This window comes from Schistocerca gregaria, chromosome 9 (assembly GCF_023897955.1).
Source record: "Schistocerca gregaria isolate iqSchGreg1 chromosome 9, iqSchGreg1.2, whole genome shotgun sequence".
In the NCBI taxonomy this organism is placed as follows: Eukaryota; Metazoa; Arthropoda; class Insecta; order Orthoptera; family Acrididae; genus Schistocerca; species Schistocerca gregaria.
Genome location: NC_064928.1, coordinates 234,729,889 through 234,749,296, shown reverse-complemented (window position 1 = coordinate 234,749,296; position 19,408 = coordinate 234,729,889). Strand labels below are relative to the sequence as shown.

At 40.5% G+C, this 19,408-nt stretch overlaps 1 protein-coding gene across 2 annotated transcripts in view; it reads right to left on the bottom strand.

Annotated features, from left to right (window-relative positions):
• Window positions 1-2,069: 2,069 nt before the first annotated feature.
• Window positions 2,070-19,408, bottom strand: part of LOC126291922 (speckle-type POZ protein-like) — an 82,635-nt gene continuing 65,296 nt past the window's right edge. For both annotated transcript variants that reach the window (XM_049985655.1, XM_049985656.1), the window contains one exon: window positions 2,070-4,817. In XM_049985655.1, coding sequence (XP_049841612.1) covers window positions 4,547-4,817 — 271 coding nt within the window. In that variant the 3' untranslated portion in view covers window positions 2,070-4,546. The remainder of the gene's footprint in view (window positions 4,818-19,408) is intronic.

The following is a 19,408-nucleotide window of genomic DNA, read 5'->3' as shown; positions in this document are numbered from 1 at the left end:
TCCTCAAGTGATGTTGCGGTACTTGGGAGCAAATGTAATTGTAGTTCTTGTAGCAATTTCACCAACCACAATGCCAAGAGCGCCAAGTTCGCCAAGATCTCGGTACTGACCCGCGTACGCAAGTGTCGCGACAGCTGTGAAGGGGTTCTGACAGCTAAAGTCTTATCATAAATAATGTGAATCGTATCTGCTGTTGGTTGAGAAAGGCGTACAATGATTAGTGCACGGGCAGAGGCATATTTGTTGCTCTTGGGTGCGCTCTGCAACAAGTCGCTGATCAGATCAGGGTGGTAATGCAGGTGGCTCACTAAACACACAAAACGAGTGCTGTCATCCGCAATTCCATGTTCGTCCAACATGTTGTCCACCAACGTAAACCATGTCACTGGATTGTCCGGTTGTAATGGCAGCAACTTCGGAAAATGACCAGGGACCAGTGCTTGCGGGGTTGTAGGAAAGGCACAAATCGTATGGGGATTCTGCGCAGTGTTCACTGATGTAAACTGTGCCTCAGTGACGGGTGATGTTTTGCGCTTGACGTCCGTTAGCTGTGCAGGCAGGAAATCTGTAAGGCCACAAGACGTAGAAGTGTGGGAAAATTATGTTAAATTTCTGCTTCCAGACTGGAGACAACAATTTTTTCTGCTCTTTTAAAAATTTCGTCTTGCTATCCATCTGTCTAACCAACACACAAACTATGGAATTTTACACTGAACTCTTCTTCATACTGGCTGAAGGGTTTAGCACCATGCAGCCTTTTTCATTACAAGTGACCACCTGCTGCCTCCACTCCAAGATTTTGTACCTGACCACAGTGTCTGAGAAGTTTTAGAGAAATTTTCATGGGTAGTGCATTACAGTCTGACAATGTGTTCTGCTCTTGAGTGCATTTAGGATCAAACATTTTAATTGGGATTCCAATCAGTCATTTTGTTTCATAACATAGGTAATTTGTGCAGTAACCACATTCAGTTTTCATGGAACTATGTAGTTAAAATTTGCCTACGTGAATGCTATTGACCTTTAACTCAGTCATTTTGAATGGGTAACTTGCTCTCATTTTCCATTCATGTTAAGATGTTACGATTGTGCTCTACAGATTTCTTGACCAGAGTCAATGATCACAACACACATTTGACCACAACTAATTTTAATTTGTAAAAATGATTAGGATTTTCTCAATATGGTGAAAATATCTTCTACTGACCTCCTTTCCCGCATGTAGAAAGTGTTCATAAGAGTATCTGTATCCTATCCTTCTGATGACACAATCCTCTGCTGAGGGAATTATGTTGAAAGGGTATGCTAATAAACCGACACCTGTGAGGAACTGTGTTATTAAGATAATTGTTGCTTTATTCATTAATTGATAATTCATCATGTCAATGAATTTCCTTGTCACCAAGTATAGTTTGTTGGTCTTTTTGTGCACATGTATTCCGCCACTCCTTTCCACAACCTATGATTGTTGAGAATAGCTGACATGCTTGAGAAATATCTTTTATATTATTAATATTATCCATTCCCTGATCTGTTGTGTTGAAGTTGCTTAGTCAGATTTCACTGCACGTTATGGATAAATTGTGGACCAAATGCCATTAAATTCTCTTACTGACTTCAGGCAACACTGCACTCAGACAGGCATTGCCATCTCTTGATATAAAGTACAGCAGCTTCACAAAACCCATGTTATATTACAAAAGATGTATACTGTATTTAAATATAAAAAAGCTCAGAATTAAACAGAATCAGATGATATGTAGCATAAATGTGTTATGTAACATAACTTTAACTGAAAGAACAATAGGCATCTTTTTCCTGCAAATAACAGATGATGAAAATAAATACACGGAACACAATTATCATAATAAGGAACAGAACAGTGTGATATGGAATACAGGATTTGATAATATACTATGCACAGACCTATAGTGTGTAGAAGAAAAATATTTGTGGGTATACGTAGATAAAAATAAGAAAAAAAAATGTTATCTTGAGAAGTTGTACACAATATATTATGCTGTGGCACTTATCCCACCACCCAATTTGATTGTACCAGAGAACAGTACTAATTTGCAAAATAATTTTTATTTTATGAAAACATTTAATTACATATAATGTTAAATCAACTTTTATGAATGTTTCTTTGGAGGAAGTCAAATGCAATTATTTGTTTGATTAAGTATAAAAGAAACACTGAAGAAATAGGTTACAGATTTCAGTTATAATCAAAGATTACAAAATGTATTATAGACAATGAACCAAACACTACATTTACGTTGAAAACCAAAGGCAATACATCTGCAGTCTACAGTACAGAATGAATGAAATTAAAACAGTAACTCTAAAAAGGAATTTAATGGCATCATGGTATAAAATGTACCTATTGCTGAGCGTTTACTCAATGATTGCAATCTGACTTCTGTCAGACTGCCAAGCCAGTCGATTGACAGGACGCAAAAATTTCAGTACATTTCCAATTTCATCATTTGACGCAGAAAAATTTGTCGTGCTTTTAAATATCTAATCACATGTATTGACACACACTATCAGTCTTTACCGAGTTCTGAGCAACACTTTTTCTCGAACAACCATAAAAATGGCTGGAATTCTGAAAAATGGCACAGTTCATGCAGTCAAAGTATTAAAATTTCAGTTGATTAAATGAACAAAAAATTAATTTGACATAAAATATCCCTTTATGTATATATCTCAGATAAATGTACCTCCAAACAGATTAAAAGAAAGTACCACATGTAAAAATTAACTAATTTAATGTCACATTACATTTACGCTGTGTTTCTTGGAGAATGGAGGTAAAACAGAATAGAAAATTTTCGGAGCAGAATTATTGTACAGGGCAGTATCAATTTCCAGTTTATTAATTTATTCAAATTGCGTGCTGGTTTCCTGTTCATGTACTACTACTTTGGAGCCCTGCTTGTATTTAACGAGGCAGAAAAATTACAAGTAACAACATGGTCAACAAACATTAATATTTTCTCAGTGTCTTCACTAATAGAGTGAGAACAGTATAACAAAAATGTATTCATACATTTCTGGAAGTTTTGCTATTTGGGGAGAAAAAAAACTGATCATGGTTGAAGTAGAGAGGATATAAAATGTAGACCGGCAATGGCAAGGAAAGCATTTCTGAAGAAGAGAAATTTGTTAACATCGAGTATAGAGTTAAGTGCCAGGAAGTCATTTCTGAAAGTATTCATATGGAGTGTAGCCATGTATGGAAGTGAAACATGGACGATAAATAGTTTGGACAAGAAGAGAACAGAAGCTTTCGAAATGTGGTGCTACAGAAGAATGCTGAAGATTGGATGGGTAGATCACATAACTAATGAGGAGGTGCTGAATAGGATTGGGGAGAAGAGAAGTTTGTGGCACAACTTGACGAGAAAAAGGGATAGGTTGGTAGGACATGTTTTCAGGCGTGAAAGGGATCACCAATTTAGTATTGGAGGGCAGCGTGGAGGGTAAAAATCGTAGAGGGAGACCAAGAGATGAATACACTAAGCAGATTCAACAGGATGTAGGTTGCAGTAGGTACTGGGAGATGAAGAGGCTTGCACAGGATAGAGTAGCATGGAGAGCTGCATCAAACCAGTCTCAGGACTGAAGACCGCAACAACAACAACATTTCTGGAAAAAAGTAATCAACAAAATTCTTTATTTTGGAAATAATAAAAGAAATGGAAAAAATAATGAATTACAGCTGACAGAAACACTTTTAAGTAATGAGGAATTACACTGATGGAAGAAAGTGGCAACTTGAATAGAAGGGACATAAATACTTAAAAAATAGATACTGACAAAGCAATACAAGCAACTGAAATTGTTAAGTAATCTTGAGAAAAATAGAACAAATGTGGAGTGTGTAGATGATGATAAAGTCAATGTCTGAAATTGGATTATAACATTTTCATGAATTTGCAGATGTAATGGCCCAAGGTCATAACTACTTTATGAGGACTACTATCAATAACATGACATCAATCTTCAATGATATAGGTTACTAGCTACTCTTAAGTTCTATCACAGTTTCAGATCAAACAATATGAGATTATAAGACATACAGGAAACCACCACATAGTGCACAACAGACCTGTGTCCACACCTTAGCACAAATTCCCCATCCCTGCCCCCTGGATTGTTTCACAGGGCAAAAACAATTTCCAAACATTTAATTAATTTGTTAAAAATGGGTGCCAATTTCCTGTTCCTGTAGCAGTACTTTGAAGCCCTGCTTGTGTTTAAGGAAAGCCAATTATTTGGCAAGAAATATTTTATTTTCTCGCCGATTAGTGACTAGCTGCAGTAAAGCACCGTCACTGAAATCAAAGTTCAATTTGATTCTGCCTGCCATTGGCAGCATCAGAGATGATCCAGCAGATAGTAGATGCAGCTCTGGGATCGGTGCAGGTTATTGTCACCTGGCCAGGAGAACTGAGTATTCAGAGAGAAGGATTTTATTTTCTTACAGGCCAGTGACTATAGACAGTGAAATGCAGCCTGTGAAATGCAGCCTGTGAAATCAGAGTCTTATTCTGTACTCCCCCTTGGCAGCATCAGAGATGAACTGGCTGACAGTAGCCATGGCTTCAGGGTCGGTGCGGACGGCAGCAGCCCAGCCAGGAGTGCCCATCACTTCGGCATACTTCTGCTCGATGAATGGCACTGTCATCTGCAGCAGCGTCAGGCAGGAGTGTTTCACGCCTAGCACTGCGGTCCGTGCAGCATTGTCTACCGTCAGCCTCTGACACAGCTCCAGTTCACAGCGCCTCTTCAGGCCCATCAGATCATACCTGTAACCCAATGGGCACTGCAAGTTGCTTAATATGTTCAAGCCATGCATCAACAAAAGAAATATATTAATCACTTCTAATTTATGTTGGTCTGTCACACTAACTGCACAGTGTTGATAACTGTCCCATTAGGTGCATCTATGTGCAACTGAATGAAGCCAGCATTATGATACCATGTGTGTTTCACTTATACGAGATGCATTAAATTTCTAAGGCCTCCGATTTTTTTTTCTGCAGACTGGAAAGAGATAGAAGCATGTGCATTGTTTTAAAATGAGGTTGCGTTCATTATCTATACGTTCCAGAGATGGAAGCACCGTATGGCAGATGGAATTTTACCGCCAGCGGCGAGAATGGGAACTGTTTTAAATACTTAAAATGGCGGCATTTTCCTTACTTGAACAGCGTGCAATCATTCTATTTCTGAATTTGAGTGGTGTGAAACCAATTGAAATTCATCGACAGGTGAAAGAGACGTGGTGATGGAGTTATGGATGTGCCAAAAGTGCATTATTGGGTGCGACAGTTTAATGAAGGCAGAACACCGTGTGACAACAAACTGAAACAACCCCAGCTCGCACAAGCTGGTCTGACGACATGATCGAGAAAGTGGAGAGAATTATTTTGGGGGATCGCCGAATGACTGTTGAACAGATCGCCTTCAGAGTTGGCATTTCTGTGGATTCTGTGCACACAATCCTGCATGACGACCTGAAAATGCGAAAAGTGTCATCCAGGTGGGTGCCACGAATGCTGACGGACGACCACACGGCTGCCCGTGTGGCACGTTGCTCAAATGGCTCTGAGCACTATGGGACTCAGCTGCTGTAGTCATTAGTCCCCTAGAACTACTTAAACCTAACTAACCTAAAGACATCACACACATCCATGCCCGAGGCAGCATTCGAACCTGCGACCGTAGCAGTCGCACGGTTCCGGACTGCGCGCCTAGAACCGCGAGAACACCGCGGCCGGCTTTACGTTGCCAAGCAATGTTGACGCGCAACGACAGCATGAATGGGACTTTCTTTTCGTTGGTTGTGACAATGGATGAGACGTGGATGCCATTTTTCAATCCAGAAACAAAGTGCCAGTCAGCTCAATGGAAGCACACAGATTCACCGCCACCAAAAAAATTTCGGGTAACTGGCAGTACTGAAAAAATGATGGTGCCCATGTTCTGGGACAGCGAGGGCGTAATCCTTACCAATTGCGTTCCAAAGGGCACTACGGTAACAGGTGGATCCTACGAAAATGTTTTGAAGAACAAATTCCTTCCTGCACTGCAACAAAAGCGTCCGGGAAGGGCTGCGCATGTGCTGTTTCACCAAGACAACGCACCCGCACATCGAGCTAACGTTATGCAACAGTTTCTTCGTGATAACAACTTTGAAGTGATTCCTCATGCTCCCTACTTACCTGACCTGGCTCCTAGTGACTTTTGGCTTTTTCCAACAATGAAAGACACTCTCCGTGTCCGCACATTCACCAGCGATTTTCCAGTGGTCAAAACAGACTCCTAAATAAGCCTTCGCCGCTGCCATGGAATCATGGTGTCAGCGTTGTGAAAAATGTGTACATCTGCATGGCGATTACGTCGAGAAGTAACGCCAGTTTCATCGATTTTGGGTGAGTAGTTAATTATAAAAAAAATCGGAGGCCTTAGAACTTGAATGCACCTCGTATTGAAAGTAGTCTGGAATACTCACACACAAATATTCATATATAGGAGGCCACTAGCAATGCCTTTAAAAAAACTAAAGTGAAATGTTTGTGCCATGATAAAATTGGTTTTATTCAGTTGCACACACATGGACCTAATGTGACATTATCAGCATAATACTAATCACCACTGTGAAAAATTAATAGTTAAGTAATTAATTTTTGGATTATTTGTATGTTCCTGTCTGAAGCACAGGTAGATTGCACACATAGTAACTTGGCCTTTAACTGCATAGTTGTCACAGTTGGGAAGGAGTCAGTACTGATAGCGGTGGGGGCTCCATTGTGAACGAAACCGTGCAGTAGAGGAGTGCCCTTCGATAGCTGTAGCCAACGCACAAACGAGGTTTTTGCATGACTCTTGAGCTACAGTCAGATTGTCACGAAATGACTATATTAACAGCATTACTACATTAACTGCACTACCCACATTTTTCACTAGCCAATGTATTTTAATGTACAACAAATTTTTGAGGTTCTTTATTGAGATTGTTAATTGGCTTCTACTTTTTGCACCGGTTTTGTAATAACCTCTGTCAGCTGGTGGTCAGGTTACATAACTGACAGTCATAATAGGCCTTTAACGAAATCCAGCACACTACATGTTAAGCGTTCGGTTATGATAATTTATATGTTTTTCCAATACACAACAAATTTAAATTTTCATCACTTTTATGTGATTATTTCATGTCACTTGTTTCACTATATTTTAATTGCTTTAGCAAGTAATTGCAGAAAAATGTGTGTAATCTGGTTCTAATTTGTCTACAGTGCGATGTATATTTTGGGAAAAATTTGTACTGTTACCTTTCCTAAGTTAAGACATTTTCTCTGGATGTACGATGTATATTGCTACTTATCCACACCTTGCATTTTAGACTAACTGTCATGGCCTACTTTGGATATATGGGTATTTTCAAAATCAGCTTTTATGTTATAAGGGGTCCCACTGCTGCTATAAGACACATAATAAAATTATCTCCTTCATATGAGTATCCAAAACTGTTAGCTTGACAGTTTTCATTTCTGTTATATCAACTGTAAATGTATGAATGACGGGTTCTGACCTTGTGCTTGTACAAAAGTTTGTAACCGGAGTGTGATGTATTTTTAAGGGACAAAGCTTTTATACTTTGAAAAGAACACTGTTTCCTTATACCCAAGTTCTGTTTGTATCATATGAGGAAATTTTCTCTATAAATAATAGGTGTGTTAGTGGAGGTTTCTACTAGGCTAGTGTATTTCGTGCACTTGCGTCTCTAGCCAACATATCACTAATTCTTTGCAATTTGTAACAGCAGTTCTTACTCATGAGTGTGCAAATGATCTCTGCATCCACAATGTGCTTTTAAATCATTCTGCTTTTCATAATTACAATGATTTTTGTAATTAAACCTCAGAAATAGTTATAATTTGTTAACATGTCCCAACAGGATGAAGTAGATGTGTGTATCATCATGTCGTTATATACGATAAAAATTGTTAGTCTGCACTTAACAAAAAAAAGTAATGTGTTTCATGACACTTTGACCTGTTAAATCGTGACATTATACAATTACCACTATTTATGTATTTGACATATTGGCTTCAATGTAATATTTTACGTACATTAAGAACCTTGTACCTCTGACTTCCCACGCCAGATTGTGGTTACTGTGCTATAACAAATTCTGTTATATTTGATGCCATGTTATTTGTATATTTTTTTTACTAGTCCTGTAATCTGACACTTTATATTTTTACCTTTTGATTTTTATTCTTACATCGTTTTTTTACAGTGTTTTGAAAATAACATGCCAGTATGTTGGCCAGATGTGCATTCCCCCTTCCTTTTTGCTATGCCTTTTTAATTTATAATTTTAAATATGAAATATTCAGTCAATGATTTGCAAGTGCTCATTTGGTATTTTGTGGTAATCTCTTGCCAAATAATGTTAAGTCTTCAGGTGAAATTTCACACAGAGGGCGTTCCAAGCCAGTCACACCGAGGTCAGCTATATAGGTGAATGTAAACAGCAGCTTCAGTTATTGTCGTCATTTCATAGCTGCAGTTACTGCTAATAACTACACACGAGTGCCTACGAGCTTTAATTTGTACGGTTAAGGTATGTTCTTGCCAACAGTTGGTTTATACTCAAGTGTATTTGTGATCTTTCTTCTTACTCCTGATTGCTATGTGAATTATTTAACTTCCAGCACTGAAGATGATCATTATGTGATCAAAAATCGGTTTTGCTGTTAATGAATCATCACAATTACGGCCGACGCTGACCTTCCTTCTAACTGTACTTATCTACAAAAGACTAATACTTCTATAAATATAGATGTTCAAAGCCAATGGCTTCCCATTACAGTACCAAATAAATAGTCACATTAACAAAGGATCAACAAAAGTGAAACAAGGTCAACCACCTGCAACCTGAAAGAAATCTCATAAAACAAAAAAGGCATAAAAAACTTGGCATATTGGGGGGGAGGGGGGGGGGGCAACGCGCTAACTACGATATTGAAAATGTAAAATACAGAACAGGGGTCACTTGGAAACAGCCTCTGACAATGTGTTTGGCAACATCCCCTAAAAACAAACGTTTCTTCTCCATTTTCTATATGATTCTGAAGTATTGATATGATGGGTAACACTTGCAGCTGTGTTTCCCCTTCTTCATTCTCTTGAGTGGAATAGCCAGTGGTTCCTGCAACTCTCTCGGGCACATTACTGTTGTTGAGATTTTTTGCTTCCTCATCTGCCTGTTCTGACAAAAACTGAATGACCCTGCATATAATCAAACACACCTGATTATGAATAATTTTCCCTGCATTTATGATGCACGAAGACTGTGACATTACGCTATGTAGTGAAGAAATAACAAGAACACCTGAACCAGGTGACAGTCAACTGAGGCAACTATACCTTTGGAACAATGGGATGGAGTCTTCTAGTGTCGACAACAGCCTGCGCTGGTACCACCTTACTTGGCGCAAGCTACGCACACCGATATCCCTGTGCTGCAATACTGTAGAACACCACTGGAGAAATGGAAACAAAATGGTGTAAGCTATTCACGAAATGAAGAATCATGTGGTAATTCATTTCTGACATTTGAAGGGGTATAACACTGCAACACTGCTGATGAAAGACTACAGTGTCCACCATCGTATGACATAGTGGTTGGGTGGTGCAGACATTTCCACTCCCAATAAGGAAGAACAAAGCGACAGATTATCTCTCTGTGAAGAACCAGGAATTGCAAGAGGAAGTCTTGCTGCTTGAAGAGGCAATAGTGGAAAACTGAAAATCTGTCACAGATCAGATTTCTACATTCGGCACAACATTCTGAAGCTCACAAAGGTGCTAAGTTATGCATCTGCTCATGACCATTCACAAAGCCTAGTAAACTTGCTGTAGCAGTTGTGTCAGATCAACCCAGATGTCTTTAGCCAGCCAGGGACAAGAGGTAAGTGTGTCACTACGACCTCAGGACAAAGGAAAAACGCACTCACTGTTAAACACAACAATTCAACACCACAGAAAATGCCAGAGATCCAACAACAGTCATCGCACAGCATGATGATGAATATATTGTGGGACTGCCATTATGCTCTTTAAGGGGCAAACTGTCACAGGAGCACACTGCTGAAACCTCCTGACATGGAGGAGGAGGAGGGGGTGGGGGTGGGAGGGGGGGGGGGGGGGGGGGGAGCTGTGAAGATGAACTCTGGACAAAATGTCCAAGATGATGTTTATACTCATTGACAAAACCACGATTCATTCTCCACAGGACAGAGTCAAACCAGGTGTTTCATTATTCTCTCAAATTTTGCCTCATCCTCATATTCTCCTGAGAAGGAACCCAGTGTCTTTTTCCCCTTTCCCCCGACGAAGAAATGCTAGTAGGGTCAGCACTTCCAGAAAGGCATAATATTTTGCAATAGGACATTTCCTGCACAAGCAAGATGCTAATTTCTACAACCAATGAGTCATATGAGTCATCCATTGTTGAGAAAAATGTGTCACGAGAATTAACACATAAGACCTATTACCATCACAGAATTTCAGTGTCAGACCTTGAAATTTCAAGGTGACAATCAAAATATTGAAAATATTATGATTCCTTCACTTCATGTATCAAGAGGTAACGCACAAGAGGTAACACATGAGAATGTAGCGTGCCCATGACATACCATAACACCATCACAGTTCCCTCAATAACTACCAGTCGAGTTCCCCAAATCATGAAACCAGGAATAAGACCGCAGTGCTCCTCCAAAAAATTCGAAGAATAGGACCTCTCCCCTGGTCACAGTCATACACGATTACAGTCATCCGTGTTAGTGCAGAAACACGATTAATTGCGGAATACACCACTTATCAGCAACCCATGCATCCTGGTCATGGCAATAACCCATAGCAGCCATTTGCCTTGTGAAGTTAACAGCAGCCTATACATATGGCATTAGCTTCCTAATGTGGCTGTGGCTAATCTGTGATCAATTGTATGGGATGACATACCTTAAGAGCTATGAGCAGTCTTTCATCTTTGATACTGTGAAGCAAATCTCTTCTACTGCAAGCTCTTTGCTTTCCATATTTTGGGAAGTAATAATATGGAGCAAAACAAGAAAAAAAAGTCTAGTAAACACGTACTCTTAAAATGCATTCCTTAAGAGCTATGAGCACTTTTTTCATCTTCAGTACTTTGGAACACAACTCTTCTAATGAAGAAGTGCTCGTAACTTTTAAGGTATGCAGTTTAGAGCACATGTTTACTGGACTTTTCTTGTTGTTTGGTCCATGTTAACACTTCCCAAAATATAGAAAGAAAAGAGCTTGCAGTAGATGAGATTTGCTTCACAGTATCAAAGATGCAAAATTGCTCATAGCTCTTAAGGTATGCATTTTTGTCCCTATGTTTACTAAGACTTTTTTGCTTCTAGTATTGTGTACTATCAACTGTACATGTTTAGGCCATTAATTATGATTCACCCTGTATAATGATAGATTACTACTTATTGTAGAGAAGTCATATTAAGTAGCAGATGGGCACAATTTAAAGAAAGTTAAATAAAGCTTTCAGCCACTCCCTTCATCAGTAGAAGATTGACTATTGATTGGTTAATTGAGGGGGTTTATGGGACCAAACGGCGAGGTGATCAGTCCCACGATTCCGAAATTACTCACAGAAGAAAGAGGGTCCAGACTGATCTTCACATCTACATCTACATTTATACTCCGCAAGCCACCCAATGGTGTGTGGCAGAGGGCACTTAACGTGCCACTGTCATTACCTCCCTTTCCTGTTCCAGCCACATATGGTTCGCGGGAAGAACCACTGCCGGAAAGCCTCCGTGCACGCTCGAATCTCTAATTTTACATTCGTGATCTCCTCGGGAGGTATAAGTAGGGGAAGCAATATATTCAATACCTCATCCAGAAACACATCCTCTCGAAACCTGATCCAGTCACGGGAGCCAAATCATAAAATAATGAAGTTAAAACACACACAGTAAAAGGCACAAAAGGTGAAAGCAAATGCAAAAAAAAGGCAGTCTTTCCACGGAGGAGTGGTCACAGTGTCCCAGACTGAGAAGACATGAAGAGAGATAAGAGAGATCCCAATCACTATGCCTCTGCTCCAGGAGTAAAGCAAAATCTTACATCTGGAATAAAAACCTCTTTCACTGAGGAAACTGAGGACCAGTTTAACCACCCATGAATCATCTGCTAGCATTAAATTTAAGAAATCTGGAAGACTGTACTTTGCACGAAGGGCCAAATGAAGGGGACATTCCACCAAGATGTGGGCTAGTGTCAGCCTGACTCCACAACTACATTCTGGGGTGGTTCGTTACACACAGTAGGTGAGCCTGGTACAACCAATGCATAGACGGCATAAAACAGTGGATTCCATCATGAGGAGCTGAAGCAAGAATTCCAAACTACAGTAGACTCCTCAATCGTGTGGAGTTTATTACTATGAGCACCAGATGTCATTCTATTTTTGGGCAAATAGATGTTTAACGTAAATCTGCAGCTGGAATCATGAAATGGAATGGGGCTAAGTATCTGCTACCTGCTTCTCTAGCCCCGGTTCATTCCCTGGGATGCTCATATGACTTGGGACCCAGCGAAAGACAACTGAGCAGGTGGTACCGCCAAGGGCAGGGACAAGGTCATGGATAGCGGAGACCATGAGGTGGCAAGAGTAGTATCAGTCAATAGCCTGCAGGCTGCTCATTGGGTTGGAACAAATTAAAATGCTGTGGAGGGAGACCTGAGAAACAAAATGCTGGTCTCTTTAACTGGATAGAAACACTGCTGTGAGTGCACAAAATGGTACAGTAGGAGATGTGAAAGTGTATCCACCTTATCAACTGACTTGGAACCATCAGTGTAGAAGATGGTGGCACCCTGGAACTCTGCAGGGATGGCAAACACAAGACGCCAGAAAACCACAGGGGCAACAGACTTTACGATCCTGGAATAGGTTGGTCCTAATCCATGGTCTAGGGGGGCAGGGGGCAGGGGAGGGAGAAGAGAAAATCCACAGAGTGCCTCCCGGTGAAGCGATACAGAGGTCCCGACAGAAGGAAGTGGTTTGCGTGCCAAATGGCACGCCCTCCTATGGTCAATTATGAAGAGGGAGATATCCCTTGTTTGCAAAGAGGACAGGGTACATGAGCGATTGCGTAAGGAACTGAAGATGGCCCTGTTGTATTTGTAGAGGGGAATCCCTGCTCCTGTGACGAGACTGTCAATGGGACTAGTGTGGAAAGGCAAAAATAGCCAGACGCACCCCACAATGGTGAACAGGGTCAAGTAGTTGCAGAGTGGAAGGAGCTGCTGTGTCATAAACCTGACTACTGTAATCTAATCAGTACATGACCAAAGCACGGTAAACATGGAGAAGAATGGTCCCATCAGCAGAAGAAAAACACACGTCATTCTTACACACAAGCAAGAACACCTCATGCACACACACACACACACACACACACACACACACACACACACACACACACACACACATACTCCCCAACTCCAGCTGCTTGACTGGAATGCAACTATCATGTGGGATGCAAGAAACAATTTGAAGATGGCAGGGAAGGGGTAAAAATAGTAGTGTACAGGTTGGGAGGAAGAGGAATGCTGTCTGGTGGAGTATGCACAGCCTAGAATGCCAACATGCACAGTGTCAGGAGGTTGTGGAGGAGGGAGACGACAGGTAGGACAGAGAGGTTGGAAACAGTTGAATGGAGGGTGTAGGGACAGTATGTTACCATAGCTTGAGGCTAGGATAATTAACAGGTGCAGAGAAAGTGTTTTAAGGATAACTCCCACTTGCACAATCCAGAAAGCTGGTCATGGAGGGGAGGATCCAGATGGCCCGGGCAGTGAAGCAACCATTAAAATCAAGCATGTAATGTTCAGCTGCATGTTGTGTCACAGGGTGATCTATTCTGTACTTGTCCACAGTTTGGTAGTGACTGTTCATCATAGTGGACAGCCAGTTGGTAGTCATACCAATATAAGAACTTGAGCAATGATTACAGCAGAGCTGGTAAATGACATGGCTGCTTTCACAGGTGGCCCAGCCCCTGATGGGATAGGATAAATATATGACAGCACTGGAATAGGAAGTTCTGGGTGGGTGGAAATGGACAGGTATTGCTCCTGCGTCTTCCACACGAATATGATCCTTGTGGCAAGGGGTTGGGAATGTGAGCAGCATAGTGGTGATCTAAGATGTTATGGAGATTTGGGTGGGTGAGGAGATACATCCCACCCCTCCTATAAGTGGTTTCCGTTGCCCACCCAACCTCCATAAGATCTTAGTCCGTTCCTATGCCACTCCTGATCCCAACCACTTGCTACAACAATAATATCCCTGTGGAAGATCCAGGAGCAAGAAGACCTGCCCAATCCACCCACCCAGCACTTCCTATTCCAGTGCTGTCACACCTTTATTCTACCCCACCAGGGGCCGTGTCACCAGTGAAAGCCGCCATGTCATTTACAGGGTGTATACGCAGACAAGGAAAAAAAATTTCCCATATTTCCCAGTTAACAATACACTTTCTCCTGGATGAAAATACACTTTTTCTGTGTTATTAAGAGACAGTATATTGTCCCTCGGAACTATAAACTTATCAATCCCTTGAATGGTTATGTTTTTATACACGGGTGTAAAATTTCCCGACCCTTTAGAAAACGAAACACGGGGAAGAAAACTCCTTTTGGAAAGATTTTTGATGTACAGCAACGTGTACTCTGCATATTTCCGTATTACGAACGTATAAATTCGAACTCCACCAAACACCGCACGTTACTTTCCGAACCATTGTAATCGAGATTTCGATGCGCTTTTGTAAGCCAGTCATAGCTCATGTCACGTGATCCCGCCAGCTGATGACAGTGAATATTCAGACCACAGGACTTGTGATGTAGTCAGCTAATAGCAATATCACTGTTAAGTAGCGCAGATACACAAAAAGGAAAAGTTAATGTTTTAAATTAATATACATAGTGTTGCTACAAGAAAGCAAAGCTTTCACATATAATATTGGTCTCTAATGAGAATAAGCTGCAAGAGAAGCTAAGCTTTTACATATGATGTTGGTATTTTTTGCACATGTTACACTTTAAGATATATTGCACAAGTACGCAGGTAAAATTTTTAGCCTAGTCAAGTGACTTGTCCTCAAAGTTTTCCACAAATAAATTAACTACTGCAGAGGACAGAGAGCTTGCTGTAGCACTACATCAATTTGCTCTTAAGAACTACATGAATGTCTGATCTTCTGAGCTCGAAATACTTCTAAATGGCTCATCATCAAACGCTCTGTGATTTAAGAAATTCATCGTACATTCTCGCACATAGTTCAACTTGCGTAAAAGGAAATTTACTTTCAAAAGTACCACTTTTCAAACCAGCATTCACAATATTTTCCCGCGACCTATAATAAATAAGTTCGTTTCAGTAGTCGTCAGAGAGCACCAGGTAACAAGCGCCACCATGCTTTGGCAGCTGCTACAACAAAGGAAGCCCATATGTTTGTATGTGTAAAACATTAAAAGATCTTACATTATGCCATAAAAAAAAGACACCAGAGGATACTCCAAGAGCATCGGAATTTTGTGAACCATACTAAACTGGCACACTTAAAGTGCATACTTATAAAGAGCACATTCGTATGTCCAGATTCCCAATGAAGTGGGCTACGACATAAATATTCTTGGAGTACCAGTACTGTATTGACACATTTTTGATTCTTTATTATGGCATAATGTCATAAGTGCTAGAAGATGAAAACGTGCACTTGACATGCAGTGAGCAGTTGAAATTAGCCAATAGTGTGGTACTAAACACTATGTTTCAAACACATTGACTGCCTCAGATTAATAAATACCAAACATCTTTAGCAAACCGACAAAAATAACTTCATTGTTCTACAAGGCGATTAATGCATGGCTGTCAGAAAAATGGAAATAAAATAAAATCTGAAACTAATAACGTGTATAAGCCTTCCGTAATTATATGAATGTATTTTAATTCACTTGATAGCTCCCGGCCACAGAAATCTGTTTTGTTTTCATTTAATGTGAGAGCAGTAAAAAAAGTGGAAACAGCAAAATAACTAAATGTTAACATGGGTCATGTTGAGACTACAGACTTCCCCACTATAACACAGACTGTTCTGCGCATCAGGCTCGGATCTACGATATTTCCGAACTGAGGAAATACTAAGATAGTGGCGCCCCCTCCTCCCTCCCATCTCCCCCTCCCTCAAGCGTTTGAGACACGACAAAAAAATCGAATTTTCGAAAATATGTTCATTTTGTAAAGGCATGTTATTTGGTTTTAAGTGTGCCAGAGTGCAGTGCCACCCCACTTCACACCTCATTCTTTTATTGTACGTCACTGTATTTCACTTGGTGAAATTGAAACATGTATATTTTGTACTGGATGTCATCAAACTATATTCAGGACAGTGGAAATTAAAACGTCCTGTGGTGCCTCTCCTGCTTCCAGTCATCTGGTTTGGCATCCTGCCCCACTTTAAAAAATCTTGCAATTAATACTGGATGGGATTATTTGTGATCAGGAGAGCAAGAACTCCTCACAAAATTTGCACTCTTTATTGCTTGTTAGGTAATACCTTTCTGTTTTGGGTGACATAAAATTAAATATAGGATACATAAAACCAGTAAAGACAAGATACAAGCAATACAGTACACATTTCTTCGATCCTTAGCTCCTAGCATTGTGTTCTCTCTAATCTTGTTACAGCTTTACATGGCGTGCATTCAAAAATGGTTCAAATGGCTCTGAGCACTATGGGACTTAACATCTATGGTCATCAGTCCCCTAGAACTTAGAACTACTTAAACCTAACTCACCTAAGGACATCACACACACCCATGCCTGAGGCAGGATTCGAACCTGCGACCGTAGTGGTCACGCGGTTCCAGACTGAAGCGCCTTGAACCGCACGGCCACACCAGCCATCAGCGTGCTTTCCCGTCTGAAAACGAGTCTACTACCTCATCAAATTTCGTCAAACGTTTTGCTACATGAAAAATCGAAATATCGTTGTCTAATACTGCGTAAGCTCTTAATACAAATAGTACCCAAGACTGGTGTGGTTTCTAACTCTGATTACGTCTATTTTGTCACCGTCTGCTACATAAAACAAAATAGGCCTTTCTAACACAGCAGAAATTGAAACACACACCAAATAAACGACACTGTTTTGGCACAAATGGTCATTTTGATAACACGACAGAATATAATTCATGAAGACCAACATAAAATGCCTATTAGCCCTACTACAAGAAAAAAGCTTTATGTTAGAAAATAGTTTCACATTTCATTCATCCGCTCCAGTTTCTCGAGCACTAGATCGAAAAATAGTAGTGTACGAGATTTTTATATAAATTTGGAATCATCCCTAATTTGTGTGATGTCCCCATTTCTTCTCCTTCCTCGTTCTAACAAATAATCTTGTAATGGCTAATTATGGAACTATTCCTGCCTTTGTCAAAACTTATTTGCCGATTAACTTCACAATCCTGCCAGAATCACCGGTTTAGTTATCCCTGATTATTCTCCGGTTAGGCGTTGTTATGTTCGTACAAACCATTTTCTGTGCTACTTCCAGAATAAAACTTAAGCGGCTGCTAGACGGAGACTGTACAACTCATCCTTACTAGTGTAGCGATCTGGCCAAAAATCTTCTGACAAAATTTCATTTTCCTGCATACACCGAGAAGCTAATATATAATTTTTCTTGTCTGTTATTCCTGATAGTCGTTTATTTCCACTCTTTTAGTCTGAATCTATGGATTTTCCTAATAATTATAACAACGCTGATCATGCGCAAACCCAAACAACAACACAATCAGACAGCGATTGGTATTCACTTGTTCAGCTTTACACCGCTCAGCTTGTATAGCCCGGTCCCCTTTTTGCCTGCAGGAAAGTTAATTTCTAGATGTGACAAGTATTCCCCTGACAGAATCATCAAGTACACTATACACGTATTCAAAAATCAACTTATAAACTTTTTTTTGTCCCTAGGCTTACACACTACTTAATCTAACTTACACTAAGGAAAACACATTACCCATGCCTGAGGGAGGATTCGAACCTCCAACGAGGGAAGCCGCGCAAACCATACCAAGTCACCTCAGACCGCACGGCTACCCCGTGCGGCTTACAATTCATTCAGATATCAACTTACAGAGTGCATTCAAAAACCAAAAGGGATGCGCATCAAAATCGTATGAGTAATTGATAGACCATCCTGCGCTGGATGCTAGGCACTTTGTGAAACAAGGTTTCTTTCTCCTCAAGAATATGAATTTGGCGCCCCTATCCATGGCTTCACACCCATGCACCCTCTACTATGTCATTACCGAGACATCAAATGTGGATCACTGATATTGACCATATAACATTACAATCAGTGCAGAGTTTTAATGGCCATTAAAATGAGAGAGTCGATCAGTAAGTAGCCAGCATCTTAGACTGTGACATCAAGCAGTCGATGAACAGCATGTGTTGTCATGACGACGTCATAGTAAAGGGAATGTGGCTCCTGATATCATGAATAGCATATCAAGTGGCACACATGATGTAATGAATGTCAGTGTTATACTCGTTGGAACAACTGTTGATTTCCTGGCATTCGCTAGTCTTATCTCACTGACTAATCACATTTACTTGCTGGAACAACTTTTGACTTTACTGAGCATGAGTCAACCTTTTTGAGTCTGTGACACATGGAATTTGTTACAATTCTGCTTAAATATATGGGGTACAAAGATTCCAAGACTTACCAAGCGGGAAAGCGCCGGCAGACAGGCACATGAACAAAACACACAAACACACACACAGAATTACGAGCTTTCGCAACTGGCAGTTGCTTCGTCAGGAAGGAAGGAAGGAGAGGGAAAAATGAAAGGATGTGGGTTTTAAGGGAGAGGGTAAGGAGTCATTCCAATCCCGGGAGCGGAAAGACTTCCCTTAGGGGAAAAAAAGGACAGGTGTACACTCGCACATGCACAAACACACACACACACACACACACACACACACACACACACACACACACACACACACACACACACATATCCATCCGCACATACACAGACACGCAATTTGCCTCAATTTCTGCTATTACAGGGGCAAGTTGTTACATCGTTGTGTAACACTGAAATTATAGCAATTGCAGTGACAGTAATCACAATGATTGGAATGATGGCAGTCACATTGTGAACTGACAATCAGTGCCCCAGAACAGTGTCCAGGTTAACTGTAGCCACAATGTCAACTACTCATCATTAACCCACAACAGTAGCTCAGATA